Source organism: Calonectris borealis, chromosome 2, assembly GCF_964195595.1.
Source record: "Calonectris borealis chromosome 2, bCalBor7.hap1.2, whole genome shotgun sequence".
In the NCBI taxonomy this organism is placed as follows: Eukaryota; Metazoa; Chordata; class Aves; order Procellariiformes; family Procellariidae; genus Calonectris; species Calonectris borealis.
In genome coordinates, this window is record NC_134313.1 from 24,973,142 (window position 1) to 24,992,328 (window position 19,187).

General features: G+C 34.1%; 1 protein-coding gene across 16 annotated transcripts in view; it reads right to left on the bottom strand.

The window, feature by feature from the left end:
* Window positions 1-19,187, bottom strand: part of VPS13B (vacuolar protein sorting 13 homolog B) — a 490,063-nt gene that overhangs the window by 193,913 nt on the left and 276,963 nt on the right. For 15 of the 16 annotated variants that reach the window (XM_075141361.1, XM_075141359.1, XM_075141350.1 and 12 more), the window contains 5 exons: window positions 15,137-15,308; window positions 13,914-14,028; window positions 11,648-11,789; window positions 9,430-9,838; window positions 3,671-3,782 (listed from right to left, as the gene is read on the bottom strand). In XM_075141361.1, the coding sequence (XP_074997462.1) occupies window positions 3,671-3,782; window positions 9,430-9,838; window positions 11,648-11,789; window positions 13,914-14,028; window positions 15,137-15,308 (950 nt within the window). Of the gene's footprint in view, window positions 1-3,670; window positions 3,783-9,429; window positions 9,839-11,647; window positions 11,790-12,346; window positions 12,414-13,913; window positions 14,029-15,136; window positions 15,309-19,187 lie in introns of those variants that run through there. The other variant, XR_012672287.1, reaches the window with a different exon arrangement.

The window sequence follows — 19,187 nt, forward strand, 5'->3', positions numbered from 1 at the left end:
AAATCACTAAAACAAACCAACTCCTATGATTTAGTAGGGGAAAAAAAAAAATTGAAAAGGAGAAATTGTCTCTTACTGTGACCAGCTAAAAATGTGTCACTGTACTTCTTTCAGGAGCCCTATGTAACATAATTTACTGTTATGGTACATGCATCTTTGTTTACTGAGTGTATTAATAGTCTAAACTAAATTAGTCCGTTTTCTACGGGAAGAAATAGTTATTTTTATATGTTAAAGAAAACTGAAGTTACTATATCAATACATTTCTTTCCAACTTCCAATAATCACCTGAAAAAATACTTGTGCCCAAACTTTTGGGGCACATTATTTTTCCAACATTCCATTTTCAATTTAGTTCTCTCTCCAAGTTAAGCAAGTAAGCTATTTTTCCTAAGACACAGATGGAGTCACTTCAGCTTACAGGCCAGAAGTGGCCCGGTTTATTTAGTATGACCTGCAGCCATACCAGATTTACCTTTCACGCACTGGCATTCTGTTAATGATATATAAGCACAATCGGTTTTTCATGTATGAATTTATGGGACAAATTCAAAAGATATTTGGAAATTCTATTCAGCCTTTAGCCATGAAAAAGTTTCTCAGCCTTTCCTAAAAGAACAGTTTCTAAATGAGAAGCAAAAATTCTTCTTGCTCATGAAACACTACAAAAGTGACATTAATTGCATGTGGTTGTAGTTCAGACCTAAACAGAAGACTGTTTAAACCAAAGTGACACCACAAATTAAGTTTGTATCCCCACTCCAGAAACACTGTAAAGACAGTGGTTCAGACAATGATTTATTTTCTTTTATTCTATTAAAAGCAGCAGCAGCAAATTAGAGGAGACGAGAGGTTGGAAAAAGACAGAAGATGACATGTTGGGATTATTAGAATGCTGTAGCAGCTAATTCTTCAGTAATCAACAGGCTGCTGTAATTTTTTTTTAGAGTCTCTTAAGCTGGATATTGTACTACTTGTACCTCTGTTGATATTTACTAAGAAATCTTTCACCAAAATACATAAGTTACACATTGTGTGGGTTTGCTCATTTTACTACTTGATTTTTAAGCATTCTGTATTAGCACCAGTTATACATTTATGCTATCTAGTACCATCTACTGTGGGCAGGTTCAAAAGGGCAAATACTGTGTAAATTAAGAAATCTCATATTTGGAGAAACAAATACTAACATCAGGCCTCTGTGTTAAAAATATCTCACTGTTTTTTTTTCCTTGAATATAGACTGTGTCCCCTGCCCTAATAATACAAAACCCTTTGTATTACCTTATTTTCCAAAGAAAAACTGACAAATGGTGAAATCAACTCCACTCACAACTCCACTGGTCTAACAGCAGTGACTACAATGTAAGAAAATGAACGGCTATCTTCAACCATGTAACTACAGTATGTTCTGGATCAAAGAATACGTAATTAGAAAATGCACCTACTCTGACTCCAAACTGGAATTTGGAGTACATAAATAATATAATAATTAAAATATAATATATATGATATATAATATATATAATATAATATATAACATAAAAATTAAAAAATATTATTTTGTTGCTTGAAAGTGTTGAAGCTTGCTTAAACAGATCAAAATAGTAACCCTCTTCCCAAAACCAAAAGACCACCCACTACCAACTTCAATATTGTCTCATAAAACTCTGCAAAGTAACTTGACACTCTGCCCTGACGTATTTTAAAAACACTAAAGCTAGTATAATTGGATGATTAAAGGAACAAAGATAAGACTGAGTCATTTGACAGCGACTGAGAAATTAGAAGAATGGTCACTGAAGCAGTTACAGGAAATTACTGAAAATGGCAGACATTTCTCAAAAAGAGACACAAGAAGCATGATGTTGTGAGAATGGTCACAAAGCAGCTAGTGAAAGTCAGATGAGAGATATCTGTGGCCCAGTGCTTATTTTCTACCTTACTCACTTGGTGTCTCGATTTCTAAAGGAGGACTGGAGCATATCGTAACTATAAAACTATGAAAACCAAATATACACTGCACAAATCTAGTCTGGAACATTTATGTATATAAGACCCAGAGACCCATAATGCGAAAGGGCATCAGAACCTTTAAGCAATTGAGTGACTTCTGGTTTGAAAAGCATGGAATTTCTGCATTTCAAGTAAAGCCACAGGTGCAAAGATATCAGACTTAAAAATGTAAACTGGCATAGCTTCATTGATTTTAGATGTAAATCGCATCCCTCCTGTTGCTTACTCACTGATTTGTAATGTGCATACAAGGAACATTGCACAGTTCCTCTAGGTGACAGAAATGACCTTTCGGAAGCTGGAACTTGCAGATTCCACTTTACGATAGAGGATTTTTCTGATAAATTTTTGGTTGCTTTGAGAAGAAGAGTGGAACCTACGTTTGGTTCTGTAACTCTCAAAGCAGATGGGAGTCTCCTCGGACAGAGAGGGCAGAAGCAGGAAGAGCCTGTACAAATGTTGGGAAGATCTCTTCTATCTGTGGGCATACTGACAACTGGATCAGGCCCTGCCACCCAAAGCTGTTGCTGGTGCCAGGCTGCAAGATTTCTTCCATGAAAGCTCCATAATACAATAGCTACAATGCTCATTTAAAAAAAAAAAAAAAAAAAAAAAAAAAAGGATAAACTACTAAAAAAAAAAAAAGGATAAACTACTATAACTAAACATACAAGTGAAAACACTAATTTAAATATTTCCACATGGAAATATGAAGAAAAAAAACTCTCTTACAACTTCTAAGTGATCAGAAGAGAAACTGGAGATATTTCATGGTCTCCTAAAAGTCCTAGTCTTGACACAAAGTAAAACTTGCTGTCATTTTCTAGGCAGTAAATGTTTTACTGCTGGGAAAAGATTTTGATGTTTGTAATTTCTATTGAAGAGCATTATGAAGTAGTTAAAAATATTGCCACATCTGAAAAACAGACCAACGGGAAGTATAAGACACTTGTTCATCTGTATTTCTGTGACTTTTCTCACTTGGTATTATTTGCAACCATACTTTCATGTCTGGCAACAGTGCCAACTCTACTAAGGATCATATATTACTTTTATCATGTTGATTACATATGTTCACCAGTTTTGCTGCCTACATATGATTAGTGTGGTTTGCACATACTTAGTGACACAATCCAGAGCATGACATTTTTCACAGAAAATGTGTTTACTGGGAAAGAGCTCCTTAGAAGTTTGCATTCCTTTCAGCTTTGATCTACATGACATCAAGAATCCTACAGTTTGAATATATGTTTACCATTTATATTATTAAGATCTCTCTCCTTCACACTATATGGCTACTGAGCACTTTGGTAGTCACAAAAAATTTCCTTTTCTCTTAGGTGAACTTAGTAGTAGCTGAATAAAAGAAAGCCTCTTAAAATGTTCTCATCTGTGAGCTTAAGCTTCGTAATGACTTGACATTTAAATTCTGTTATTCATCAACACTTCACAGAAGAACTTGATTTGTCTAAATGGATTTGAAAGCCCACAAGTGAAGAAAATCAGAAAAACCTGGTTTTGAATATCAAAAGATTGTATGTGAAAAGTATTTTTACAGGCTGCACGTACCCATTTTATTGATCAATTAACTTCTCCCAAAATGAATTTTTCTGAGACCATATACGAAAACCCAAACCCCTCCCCCAACACTTACTGATAAATGTCTTTTCTGAGCACAGCTCTACTAAGAGGGTTGTCAGCCTGAGGAGCCGTACAGACAGATCCAATCTTGAGAACCAAAGTGTCTTCTTTAATTGCTGGATTAGCTGTAGTTAGAAGAAGAGAAAATATGTGTTTGATTAAAAGTCAAACGCACATGGCAGAAACACTGAAAAACTATTTCTTAAAAAAATCTAAATAGGAATGTCTGCTAAGGATTCAGTTCTACTCAGGAGCAACAACTAATGCAAAAAAGTGCCATAAAATCAATAGCACTGTTGCGATACATAAAAGACAAAATTATTGTCATTTAATTTCCCCACAGAGTTTTGTCACACAACTAAATCCTGGTCTGTAACTTCTCATTTTCTCTGATGTTCTTTTATTTCAATTTTTTTTCTCCAAAATAATGTTGATCTCACAGACTACTTTGTGATCTGTCTGTTTCTCCAATCATTATGAAATATCAGCATGTAAAGCACTCTGAATCATGCATCCTTTTTAATATGGGCCTAGGTTCTTTAGATGTAAAACATTGCAGGATATTACAATGTAACCATCCTAGTAGCATTTGGGATGGGTTGCAACACACATGAAAAGTTCAAACACAAGGACTGAAACAAGAGAATCTGGAATCTGACACATACACAAAGAACAACATGTAGTACTGGACAGTAAATTCCACATCAATAACAAAATTACTCCAACGAGAAAAATCTCTGCTTTCCACTTCATCTCCATCATATTCAAATTTCAGCCACATGTACAAATTCTTAGTTTTAAAAGCAGTGGTCATGTTAGATAGAAAACCAAAGTTCTGCCCGGAAAAAAATAGCACCACATTTCTTGTAGTAAGCAAAGTCTGTGAAGTTTCCTTATAGGAAAAGACTAAGTCTACTGCATCAGCAGACACAGACATACACAAAGCATTTGGATAAGGTTCTGCTCAGAAGACTCCATAGTAACTAGGAAGCTCCTGAGAACATGTGATGCAAGCTCAAAGAGTTCATCATCTGAAGTGAAATGGTTCACTTCAACACCAGCGTGATACATAACAAGGACAGAATGACATCACACTTGCTCCCACGCCCAAGGAAATTCTGCAAGACTCATATATGAATTCTGAAAACAAAATTATAGTAGCAGAACGGAGTTGAAATATTTTACCAAAGAGTGAAATGTTTGGTGTGGAAAGAACCACAGAAATCTATGACCTTAAAAAATGGCTTCTCCAGACCCATCAATGTCTTGGTGAATAAGACACCATGCTTTGCAGCTACATATATATATACACATATGTATATTTTTAAACACATATAAAAAATCACAGAACTCACAGAAATTCTAATATGGTATTTTGAAACCATTGCAGGGAATACCACAGTAAACATCAGCAGTGTGCTGACACAAGTTCTGCCATACAACTAAATCAGAACACAAGGGATTTACTTAAAAGAACCTCATATACTTAAAAAGCAAAGTCAAAGCCTTTAGTCCCCAAAGAGAGCAAAACCATATACAGATGGTTTGATTGCCAGAACTAAGGTAGAAAAGTTAAGCTGACAACAAAATCCTGTTTGTGACTAAATCAGAAACCGTATTTTTCAACTTTTAGATCAAAAATTGAGTAAGGCATTGTACTAAGTATTAGAATTCCTGCCACCGTACACTTAACGTGTTGGATTTTTTTTTTCTGATACTCACATAAGAAAAAGGAGTGAAGGTATTAAATATACATCAGATTGTAATTGCAACTTCATTAGGTGTCAAATGCCTTATTCTGAGAAGTGATTCTTAATAAAATATAGCTTAGGCTAAGAATTTTCATTTGTCTCTGACACTTAGCAAAGCAAAATAAACACAGGACTGCTCATCATGGTCTCTATTATGTAAGGATTTTAGGATTTTTTTCAAGGCTGGGCATGGTTCTTTTCTGTACAGCTTCCTGTAGGTCAAGACATTAAGTCAATCTTAAACCAGAAAGAATTACAGGCATTAATATTTTCAGCTAGTTTCTAATGAGTGATAATCTGAGTCATGATTTAGGATGATGAATTTGTATCTCCATTCATTAACCCATGAATTCTCCCATTAGCTTTTCAAAATAAGGGAATAAGGTAGTAAACATAATCACAGTCATTATAAATATTTTAAATTTTTTTTGGGAAAAAAACTCTACACTACACAATATAAGTACAATCTAGGAAAAACTTACAGATCCAAGTGTAACAATGTTTTTCACAATCTCACTTGGTTTTACCCACTCATCTCAGTCTTCTTTTTGATGAGCTAAACATATTATGCTCTTTTAATTCTTCCTTGTAAGGCTGCTTCTTCAGCACTTGATTAACATTTGTGGTGCTCTTCAGCACCCTCTCCACTTTTATCAATACCCATTTTTACAATAGAAAGCAAATTGGACATGATATTCCATCATCTGCCATGTGCAGAAGTACAGCTACCTCCCTTATTTCTTTTCACTAAGTCCACTGTGACCCTTAAACTGTTTTCAGCCAGTTTCCCAGGATAGTCTCTCCAGACCTGAAGATACCGTCTGCATAATTTTTTTTTCTTGATATATAACTTTAGCTTTAGAAGATTTAGTATATTTTCTACAAGCAACAATGTAAGCACAGTGATCCAGATGCATGGCCTATAGAGTCCTTAACATTATTTTCCTCAGGAAATTCTTTGCAACATACATTGATGCTAGCAGCAATGGTTTTATATTTACTTTCAGATTATTAAATACCAATTTCACTTAATATTCTCAACTGACAATTTTTTTGTTTAGACTTCTATTTACCCATTTTTAATTCATTTAACATTTCCACAGATATCATATGGGGATGTATTTAAATTAGAATACCATGAGACACAATGTCAAACGCCTTACAAAAGTCTATCAAATCTTTGCAAACATTTTATCAACTAAGAATTGTAACCATAATGAAGAATGGAAATCAGATGTCTTCAACAAGACTAATTTTCCATAAAACTATATTTATTATCATGTAACAAATATGTAAATCTTTATTAACTGAATCCTGTAATAGATTTTTTCCCTTTATGTTCTCTGAAGGAGAGCAATAAAACTACCTGTCTTAATTTTATTTGAACATCGCACTTTTCATTTTACTAGATATACCTTCAGCTGTCTAAAACCTGCTCTTCCAAGGTGTGTTAAAAATTAGCCTCAGAGGACTAAGATCCCTGAGCACAACTTACTCAGTCTGACTGATTTGAAACTGTTTAATAGTAAGCAAGGAGGATGTTACAGACCATATGTTACGACAGACTTCAAAGTAGAGAGTCATGCTCATGTGACAAGAATATATCACTTTTACAAATGCAGGACATACGTTCATTCAGTATGCTGCCTTTTCTTTTTCACTATCAACAAATTTATCATGTCCTTTCTAGTGATTCCTGATATTTTGCTCCTAGTACATATTTTAAAAAGTTCCTATTCTCCTCAAACCAGCCAGATGTGGATTTTCCCTGTCTTTACCACTTCTCAGTTTTTTGCAATTTACAATTTTTATTTATAGTGTTCTGCTACGCAGTATTTCTTGTTTCTATTTGTTATATATTGTTTTTATATATTTACTTCTTCACTAAGTAAGTGTGGGCTGTTGGCCAGAGCTTGAAACACCACCTGATCTATTAATAAATCAAACTCTGAGGGAAAGCAGCACTGCTTATTGCCTAGGATAGAATGCTACCCTCAAGTCCACCACAAAAAGAAATGTTAATCTGATGCTGCTGCAAAAACCATGAAACTAAAATGTTATAAAATTGTGTGGGTGTATTCATGCATGCGTGCATGTAAATTCCTCAGGAGAAAAATCATGATTTTGATTATTTCAAAGTGTTTGTGTACCACAGTTCATTGTGCAAGTTTGGTTTTGGACTGCACAAATAAAGAACAGATATGCTTTTTTTTAACTCTATACATAAAGTCACAATTACATGTGTTTTTTCGGGGGAAGACAGTTTTGGTGGCTATCACTAGGTACAAGGTATGAACAGCAGACGACTCACCAGAAAAGAAACCGAGGTCATTGTTTTTCTACTTTTACTGCGGCGATCACAACTTGAAACACGCAAACCTTACTGGATTAAAAATCTCTCTTAATCAATAAATGATGAATGAGGTCTTATGGGGGCATAGCTCCACAATATGTAACACTTCTCTGACCTAGCACACAAGTAACATGGGTCATATTCAACTCTTACTCCTTATTAGTGTTTCTAATTTCTATTGTTCTTGAAGACAATAAACAGTAGAATAGAGAAGCAATTTGTTTCACATTCAGAAACAGACAAGAGTTTGGGAAAATCTGGGGTGAAAGAAGAAATGAAAGGAGAATGGTACCGATTTTCATATTTCAGAATTTTCCAGTGGAAGAGGTTAGCTGGCTTTCTTACTAATTTAGTAAAGCTAATCTTTAGCATTATTCTTTAAAAGCATACATAGTTTTTCTTCCTACATCCATGCTTAACCATGGCAATTCTATTCTTTGCCTGCATTTTCAAGCAAGGGATAGCAACAAGATAAAGTTTTTTATAATTTCTTTTTAATGAAGTATAGAGATACAGAGCTACAAAAACATACTTTTAAAAAAAAGATTTCCTTGACAGCATGCCCCAGAACTCCCTTCCAATCAGAATCATAATTCTTTCTTGCCAACACAGCCAGTCTAATTTTACCTTCCTGGGTTTTCAGCATTCCCAGTTGCAAAATTGTAGAGGATGCTGGCAAAAAAATGATCTATGTAAATTCTCACTGTCTGCACTTCTTGCAGTTAGGTTATGAGAAAAATCTAAAGACTATACTCTTAGGATTACATTGTGTGCTATCGCATATAATGGTAAACCCCTCCCCCCCACCTATAGGACTATATGCAAACATATCATGATACCAGTAAAACACTTTTTTCCTTTTTTTTTTTTCCATCTCTAGAAGAATTGTTGGTAATGGAAGTGATCACGTTCCTGCTACCTATTACAAGGTGTAATTTTAACATCAGCATCTCTTTATTTTATACATAAAGATTGCAATAGGGATGTAAATATATTTTATGTATGAAGGGAAAACAATTTCTTACAGAAAAAAAATATTATCCATAGATCAAATGGCTACTTTCTGTTGTTTGAAAGAACAGCTTACACTACCCACACCTCTGTAAACACCTGAAAGCTTCTTACATAAGGGAGTCTGAATAGCTTCAACTAAGACTTACTAAATAAATGATAAACTATATAATCTGTTGGGCATCAATCACAAGGTACGTTTTAATAACTTTCTCCAAACTGAACTAGAATATCTACCTGCTTCACTATTGCATGGTTTTTTAGGTGCCAATTTCCACAAGAGCTAAGGCTCTCTGCTTACACTCCATCGTTGGAATGGGCATCTATGGAAGACTGAACTGGTATCAGCGTAACGAGAGCTGACACAAGAATCACCACTGCAGAATTGGGTTAAGTTCTCTTTCCACAATTCTTGACCATTTTTTTTAATAATCACATTTTAAATGCAAACACTATAGGTACTGGGAAAGCAAAGATCAAATAAATACCTAAAAAAAACTTTTCAGCAAATCTGCAGAGAAGTAGCATGAATGTTAGATGTTTCCTAACTCTGACCCTTAAAACTGAAGGCCTCAGCTATGGTCAGCGATTTAATAAAGTTACAGCCTTTGTCTACAATACTGAACAGCAAAAAATCTCTAACATAAAATACTGTACCTTCTGCAGTATGACAATCTTCCTCATTTTTGGGAAAAAAGACTCTTATTACACCAGTGTTGATATAAATCAGAGGCAAGTTGCGGGAAGTTAGTGCATGAGTCCTCATAGGTTGGCCTGGTGATTTTCTTTTCTCCTTTTGACTCCTTGGCAACCTGGCTTGAAAAATGCTTGCAATTGCATTAAGCAATGGAAAACAGAGGACCACATCAAAGGCCTGAGCAGAAAGAAGGATCTCATGAAGAAAGTGAGGAGAACCATCAGTGTGACCTTCTGATAGCTTATGGAATGTTCTTCGTTCATTTCTTGATATCAGTTTGTGCCGGACATTTTTTGTCACAGCTTTGGTATAAGTGAGAGAAAGAAATCCATGTTGTTGGTGTGAGCCATCTAAAAGTTTTGCAGTTGTCTGTTTAAAGGAAAAAAAAAAAACAAAAACTGCTGCAAAAATGTACACATATAACATCCATCAATTGCCATATTCTCTGTTAGTTAGGATGGTCAGGGTTCCATATTTTCTAATAGTTTTCCACTGTCTCTGAATAGTAGAAAAAATTTCTTTCAGTTTTTTGAATGAATAATTTGTCCACAGTGTGTCCATGTATTCACTGTATTGTGTCAGCTAAAACTATGAATTGCTGAACATTTTTTCCTTTTCCGATTATTTACGTTGTATGAAATTCAAATCCAATCAGCCAAAAAAAACCCCATATATTCAAGAGTCTAAATTTACCAAAAATTTTCTGATAACTTTTCACACAGTTAGATATTTTGATTTCTCCTTCACTTTAGACATTTTAGAAGTAGATCTTACTCCCTTGCATTGTTCCTTCTGTATGTGCAAATACCATAGGTGCTAAAATAACACTTGGGTGCTGATACAGCTTCACTCAATCTAAACATGGGTGTATAAAACACCCACAGTCAACTAAATACTCTAAGAATTGACCTGGTTTTGTCCTCATCACCTCTGAGTATTTAAAGAGAATAGCTGTACCATGTGCTAAAGCACATCACTGAAATAAAGAAATATTGCACTGTAGTTTAGAAATACCAGATTCTTTCACTTAGAAGGACAGATTTACTAGATAAAGATGACAATTAGATGCTTAGCTCCCAAAAGATGTATAGCACAGTTCTCATGTTATCTTTGAAAGTCTTTCAGTCATGCATTGTTAGTGAGTGAAAAATGAAAAAATAATAACTAGGAAAACCATTATTTTAACAGTGTAATAAACATTTTGATAGTATTCTGTAAGTTTGTTTAAATATTAGCTTTACTCACATGAGCACAAATGAAAGCAACTACATTTTGCAAGTAGTTGCTTATTTTGGCATCTTAAATTTGACTAAAAACTATTTAATGTAATTTAAACCTTGTTAATAGAAGAACAACATCTCTTTCTTAAATAAACAGGATACATAGCTCGAATGCTGAAAAACTGGAAGCTTTTATGATTAAGTGAATTAAAACAAATTAGTAAGTTAATTTCCTGTAAGAACTGAAACAAATAGAATAAAAGAAAGTATTACCTATCAATATTCATGATGAAAATAAACCAGACCACACAGAACTTCCACTAACATAAAAAGATTCTATACAGCCATACATTTGTGAAGATAATGAACCCAATGTCATAACATATAAAGTCTTTCAAGGATAAACAGGCAAGAAAAAAAGGGGTTAAATATCTCACACTGAGATATTCTGAATCAGCAAGTAATGTTCCAAGCATTCAAAAGACAGACTCAAATAAGAAATTGTTAATTGTTGCATTAACATAAGAAGTAATTTTAAAAGGTTGCATAAAGGTATATTGCAGTAATACAAAGTACTTAAATCCCTAAGTAGACATCAGAATTACACGAACAAAATGCAGCATTCAGTACTGGCTTTTACATATCTGGTCTCCAAACATTACAGTATGTGGTCACTTTTAATATAAATGAATCCCATTGACTTCAGTGGACTGCTGTTACGTACCAGGTTGTGAACCATCAACCCTCATTCCCGCATGTACTAAAAAATGACTGACAACTATTACTAAAGGATAAGAGGGAAATAACACAACTCATATAATCAATATAAGCAACAAATATATTCAGTACAAAAAAAATTTAATTACGAGAAACTAAAGCCATTTGAGATTTTTTTTATATTCCAACTGTCATTTATTAGTGGAAGTTCTGTAGTAAAAATTTTAAAAAAGATTCTTACAGGGGGAAAGAAGCCAGAGAAATTACTGAAAGGGTCCTGCTTGCTGATGGGTCGAACCAACAAGGTACGTCTGTTCAGCTTGTCAGTACAGGAAAGGAACACACCTCCATATTGCCCCAGAGACCAAGAATCTTCCCCAAGGCTTGAGGTAATGAACGAGCCATGGAAGAGGCGAAGACAAAAAGCACAAAAAAAAAAAAAAAAAGCTATAAGCAAAAAAAAATTACATTAAATTTGCACAGTTCTATGTAACTGCAAGATAAAGCCTATGCCATACCTTTTCCTAAAAAGCTGAAATTCAATCAGATCAAGCAAAAAACTGGTAAAAAAAAAAGAAACCTTGTAAAATTTTATGTGAAAGGACAACCTATAGCAAGAGGTCAAGACACATGAGAATAAAAGTATAGTAAAATCCTGCATACAGAAAAAGGACTTACCCCTGGATTTTCAGCAGATAGTTTTATCAGAGTGCAGAGGAGAATGATTACAAGAACCAAGAAACTGTGAATGAAAAGCTGTACTCATATATGTTACAAAATCATACTATTATTTAGAAAAAATGAGCTATTAAGTATTAAAATGTGCTTTGAACTACAGTTCTTGTAATCATTCTTTTTAACATATATAAGAATAAAGAAAAATATGTTGCTTAAAAAGAGTTATTCAGGTAAGCACCTTAGTTTACTAAATAGATCTCACCAAAAGCTTTTCTCTGCATTGTAGAAATATTCCTTCAAAATGTCCTGACTGCCAGTCTCCCCCTGGCCTGGAAGACAGAATGTTCACCTTATCTATTCTCTGCTTTTGGTATTAGTCCACAGAGATTTAAAGACAGAGAAAGGTACTCTGAAGAGATTATGAAATATAAATGAGAACAATTTTGTCAAGTGAAATAACTTTTTTATTTCCCCTCAAAGCCTCAATATAACTTTAGCAAACAAGAACACCCTGAAGTTGAAAACATTTCTAATAGAGCATTAGGCTCCTGGGAGTGAAGTACCTTCTCTCAAGCTTTCCATAGAATCTGTGGCCAAAGAATCTTGTTAAGAGCACCTAGCTACTGGGATTCCAAAGCATTTTAAAGCATCATGACTTGATTTTAAAAGATTTTAAAAAATAAAGCACAAATTTTGTTTATCAAATAATATGTAAAAACAATAACTACATTTGTAACTTAGGCAAAAGAACAGGAATTCAAATTTTCTTTTAGACAGCTGATCAGAAAAAAAGTCTTAGAAATGTTGGTAACTTCGCTAAGTTGAAACTAATTCTCCTTCCTATTGTACACAGGGAACAATAAGTATCCAATAAAACCTTGCAGACATTGGCTCCTAAGTCAAAATGATTTGTGCACCTAAATATTTCGGTCATTTTCAATGCAAAGAAATGTTCTGAAGCTTTTAACTATTTTTTTTTTTTCTCTCAGGGCGTAACACAACAACTGTTCTATTTTCTCTTCATTTCTGTCTCCCATAACAGAATCTGTTGATCTGTAATGGCAAACACTAACCCAGTTGATCAAAGACTACATAGGCTCTCTCTTATTTTGTCAAGACTAGTGTATTCATATGGCCAATACGAGCTAGAAGGTGGCACATGCAATCTCTCTAACAGAACCGTGCATCTGGGTGCCAAATGAACGCAGTCACGTTGGTACAGCAAACTACTCAACTAACAAGACTTGCTAAAGTTGCAAGACATATAGTAGGCCTAACTACCTACCTTAAATGTACATAATATTGATGATATACTGGTTGACATTAATTACTGAAATTTTACCCGGACATGTCTGCATAACACTATGTTGCGTCACACAGACACAGATAATCAGCTTAGTTCCCTGCATTACAGTGTTGCTAAGCCACAGCAAAAGAAACAGCTCCATTTTTTAGAAACTTCTTTTTAATATCTAAGAGTATGGTACCATAAATCATTAAATATTGGCACTTGCTAACACATCATGAAGCAGTATTTAAGGAATTTCCCATCCAAAAGTTCAGCTAAAATGAATGATTTTTGTCTAACGGACCAACAGAGCAGTAAGCGTGAAAAAACACTCTCCTGATTTGTAATGATTTCTATATATTTCTTTGGAATCAGATACAATTCTGAGAAAATGTAATTCTGATTTTTATTACTTAAAAGGTTAAAATCATTTCACTAAAACTGAGCAATTACCTTAAATTCAAGTTAAGAATTAAGAAAAAAAACCACCTGCCACCTTCTTTCAGCCTGAAATTAAAGCAGAATAACTCCCAGGTATTACCTGTTTCTGTAATGGTCAATATTGAAGCTTTCTATTTTACATTTGATTTTGGTATAGACATCCTGCATATCCACTGAGGCACTGAGATCTTCTAGTTCACTGACAACACAAACTTCTGCAATAGTCAAAGAAAATAAAAATTTTTAGTTATTAATCTGAAACTTGCAAGTTTTCAAGCAAGAAATATATCTGAGACGCTACATTTTGTAAATAGGATGATGCTACTTCTACTCAGAGTTTTTTCATAAAGCATTTTTTGACTCAAATGTCACACAGATAGGAACCAGAAAAAAATCCTAGAATCCAAACGTTTTTATAGAAATATGTAGAGACACTTATATAGGGGGTTTTTAGTTCAGGTGTTCATAGTATAATTCCTGGAAAAAAGGTAAAAAAAAATTTACCAAGATATTTACTTTAACAATATTTGAGATTTCTTTCTTTCACGTAATCAGTTTTTTAAAATCAAAGGCTCAAGTACATGTCTTTGAAAATTAGCTTTAATCATTAGTTTCCTTATTTTTTCACGTTTCTATGAAAAACAATGTTAATTGCTAAGCAGCAGTGTTTCCTAACAAAAAAATATTTGAAGTCCTGCAGTACATTTATAGAATCCAAGTTCCTTTCAAACAATTACTGTCTGGATGATAATCCAAATTTAATCTCAAAGAAAAAAAGAGAAGTTGTGTACCACACATATTTCCTTTTTCAACACAGAAGTCGAAACTTCTATGTTGAACTCCATATTAAACTTCCTATGACTTTAAGGATTATACTATGATGATTATGTTAAATTTGAATTTGAAATTATCAATACAAAACTACATGTCTATACATGGACATACACAAAACATACTACTAAGTCATATCAAAATGAAAATGATTGCTTCTAAGGCAATAAATGCAGCACCCTATTAAGTAAAATAACGAACTTATTTCCAATTTAATACAATCATCTTTCCACACGGAAGGGGAAGTTTACGCCAAAGAACAATACTGAATTCTGATTACATGCACTAATCTAACTATAGCTTGTCACTCTAGTTTAAAATATAGATCCAACCCATTATTTCTGCGTTACAGTGTTTAATATAATAAATATTCATAATATTTATGAATAAATGCTCTAATAAATGCAATAAATGCTCTGAATAGCTAATACTGTGCTGTAAAATAATGTATGGAATTTAAAATAGTATATTAGGGGAAAAAATGTTGAATACCTTTGCCATTATTTCTAGAATCAGGAGCAAACAATTTTACAGTAATTTTTGGCAACATCCACTGCATCCATAGGCTGACACGTCCACTTGAGACTCCGATATTACTTGTTGTTTGTTCCAATGTAATGGAGTCTGAGAATGGAGAATCATCACCACCCTGAAGAGAATCACCCTATGAAACAGATGTAATAGCTGAGGAAAAAAAAGTATTGCTTTTCACCGCTTCTCTTTTTTCTTCTGTCGAGACTGATGTAGATGCCAAACTATATAAATACAGACCCACTGACAGTATATTTGAATTAAGCCATTTTTTAACATCAGGAAAAAAATAAACTAAAATATATTCACTTTTTCTTACGTAGACATAATAGACTTCGGCAAAGATTATATGGTAAAATTGTAAGGTTCCATGACTTAGTTCCACTTGGCATAGTGAGCTTTCCTCATTAACTCTACACTAATGAAATGCCATCATCAGTGAAAAAACACAGGCTGATAGGAATATTCTGAGATGCAATGGGAAAGGGGATAAGCAGGCTTGTGCATACCTGAAAGGCAAAGGAAGAAACAGTTGTTGGAGGTGCCAAATGAAGAGCCACTCAGTGTGGCCACAACACTTCTATACTACATACACACTGGTTTGTGTTGGATGGGGTTTTTTTTCCCTCTTCTTCTATGTGCTTCCCTGTAACTGCTTGGGAAAATGATTTCACAAAAAAATAGCTTTTTGAAAAAATTGGAAACATTTCAGTTGCCACTTTTTAAATATTTCTGTTTTTTAAAAAAGGTGATTGTCACTTGTGATATTCTTAAATATATGATATGTTGACAAATGAGCTTGTAGAAGCTTCTGTGCCATCAATAATCTCCTTTCATTCCCTAAAACATTAAAGGCTCAATGAAGAAGACACAAAAGTTAATGTTCTTAGGAAAAGAACATGAAGGCTATACTGAAAATCCTGTTACAAGGGCTTATCAGAGCCCTGCAGGCACGTTCTGATAATTCTTGATGGCACAACTGAAATATTTACCAGCCATAGGACTTCATCCTGCTCCTTTGCTGGAACTTACTGCCTCCAAATAGGAAAGGAAAGATATAAACTTAAAATTGCTCACGAGCTCCTAGTGTTTACAGACTATTAAACTGAATGCAATGGACACATATGTCACTAATGTCAACCAGAAACCACTAAAAATCCACCAGCATCTTCACTTGCAACTCCACCAAGTGTTCTTCATTATTCAAGCACATAATGAAAGGAACAGGGTATTGTCACTTTGATCCATCAAGACCAAGTTGTTTTTAAGATTTACAGACCAATAAATACCCAAAGTCTTACCTTTCAATGAAGGTTTTGGGGATTAGGATTGTAAATTATGATGAACAACATGTTTGGGAATTTTGAGATGTATCTAATGACTAGCTGAGATGATTTATATGGAAGACATCCTAGAATCAGACCTACACAGAAAACATTGCAGTTTGACTGAATCCATTTTAACCTGTCAGGCAAGAAATGACAATGCACTCACTTCAAATGTCCCAGAAAAACTTATTTTCAGTAGCAAAATTTAAAATCTGACAGTACTTGACTCATTCTTCACTCCAAGACTGCAGAATGTGAGTATGGAAATTCTGCTAGCAAGCTGTTTTCTGGACGGGTAGAACTTATCCCTAACCAAATGACATGGTTCATATGAAGGCATTTATGTTGATAAATCACATTTTCAATCAGCTCAGGCCTACAGTTTAATTATAGGATTTCTATCATGTATACATGTTCTCTTACCACCAACCTAACCGTAAGAGAAGACAAGAAGGTAGGTCAAAATCTTAGAAAAGTTTTGCACACAATCCATTATGACTTTGGGCTATCTGACATACACCAAATGGAGCAGCTGACATTTGTGCTTTAGAATTTATTGCATAATGAAGAATATGATTACCTTTATCACTCTCTTTTTCACAGAAAGACTGAAACACAGCTTCTGCTTCATGACTTCAGCTCTGTGCCACTCAAATTAACATTTACTGATTTTTTTGTTGTTGTTCCAGCAAAACTCTTACAGGACACAGAGAGAAACAGCAAAGGTACTTTATCCGTGTGCAGTAACCTTTACCCTTGAAAGACTCAGTGATACTACAATTGGTAAGAAACCATCTACATTGTCAATAGCTGACATAGAGAACTTACCACTCCAGATATTCATTCATATGAGGAAGGAAGAGCTTGTGCAACTAACTAATGTATGTTACTGGAAAATAATACCTAAACACAAGATTATAATATCTGCAGCAGTTCAACAGATGTAATATGAAGTGTTGAAATTAAAACTAAGATTCAGTTCACCTTCAATTATCTATGGTGATAGTGGCTTTGTATTAATCAAAGCACATGAAAGAAAACAGGTATATTTCTATTTATTTTTATATTTATTATATAAGGCATTATTGCTTATAGCTCTGAACAGACTACCTTTAGAGCGACAGGTGACCATCTTTTGAAAAACTGTTAGATGCCAGAGGTGCAAAAATTAGCTGCTATTAATATGAGGTTTCTTAGTGGAGCATATATACATTTCAATCTCCTCATCTCGCTTTTGAAAACAAATGAAAGGAAAAAAAAAATCAGGCCACAGTGCAAGTAAGACTTCAGGCTAAGTACTGATGGAGGGAGATGGTATATAGCACTGTAATGCTCATTCCATGGTGAAATTACACAATTTAGAAAGAAAAGAAAAAAAAAATCCTACTCTCATCAATTAAGTTTTAAGAAAAAATCAGTGTTATTTCCATAACACTATATATATCTATAAACTTGTGCAATTTTTTAAAATGTCATCATTGCTAGATTTAGAAACAAACTGCAAAACGTGTTTTATGGACTGAGAAATTAGATTTTGCTTTATGAAATGTCATTCAAATGACGGTGGGCTTTTGCTCTTCAGATACCATTTGTGAAGAGGAAAACATAAAGAAATATGAGTCCAATTCTAACTTTACCGTAGTTCAAGACTATTAATCCATCTAATGGTGTCTTTTCATTATGAATGTAACTAGCTGGTACTTAATTCAGGTATTTGCAAAACTGCCTATGTACAAATCTGTGTTGGCTGTATTAAAGAAACCTATTAGAAAAAAGAAAAAAGCATCACAGGAAAAAGATACCCTGGCAGTTACCTGAACTAAAGCTGCTGTTTCTAAAAATTAAGTAGTTCAGCTTTGTAAATCTCTAGGATTAGAGATTAGTGCTATCATTACTAATCATCAGTGGCCGGTGAACAGGAAATTTTAAAAATGCCCGTTTTTTGCAGAAGAGTTCATGATGATGAAAGACATTCCCTATGAGAAGCGTTTTGTTAGTGTACAGAAAGCAAGTGCTGTTATAATTGGGAAGATTTCCTTAAATATTAGTCATAAGGTGTCAAGGAACCATGGATATGGCATTAGGTGACAGTGTACAAGTCAGACTAAAAAAAAGGTATTACTCATCGGATTTGTGGGTGCCATATAGGAATGAGATTACAGACCATGAAAGAAAGACAATGGAGAGTTTCAACCCATAGGAAAAACAAGTAGCTCACCTTCAAGAGAACTAACAAAAGGGTAAGAAAATAATGTAATATTGACAGTACTAACTTCTGAAAAGGTGCAATCTATGCTAGCATCTTAAACGTGAAAAGGCAAATAGGGTAATAAATTGGAACGCATATTATGTATTCATTGTTCTATGATAGATTTTTTCTGTGATGTCTTTATTCTACACAAATCTTCTAGACATCTGCTATAAAATGCTTGATCACTTATTAATGGTCAGATTGTAAGAGAGAGAGAGAGAGAATATAAATGAATGAATGAAGAAACAAACACAGAACTAGAGGTACCAAAGACCTGCAGAAACAAACTGAAGAAAACTAACACTTATGCCTTGGTCTGAATGAAGTTCTTGCTCTGTAAAAAAAAAAGCAGTACTTAGAGGCATATCAATTAAATGTGTGGTCCTCATGGAGTCCATAAAGGCAGAAGTGCAATTAGCCCAGAAACTAAGAG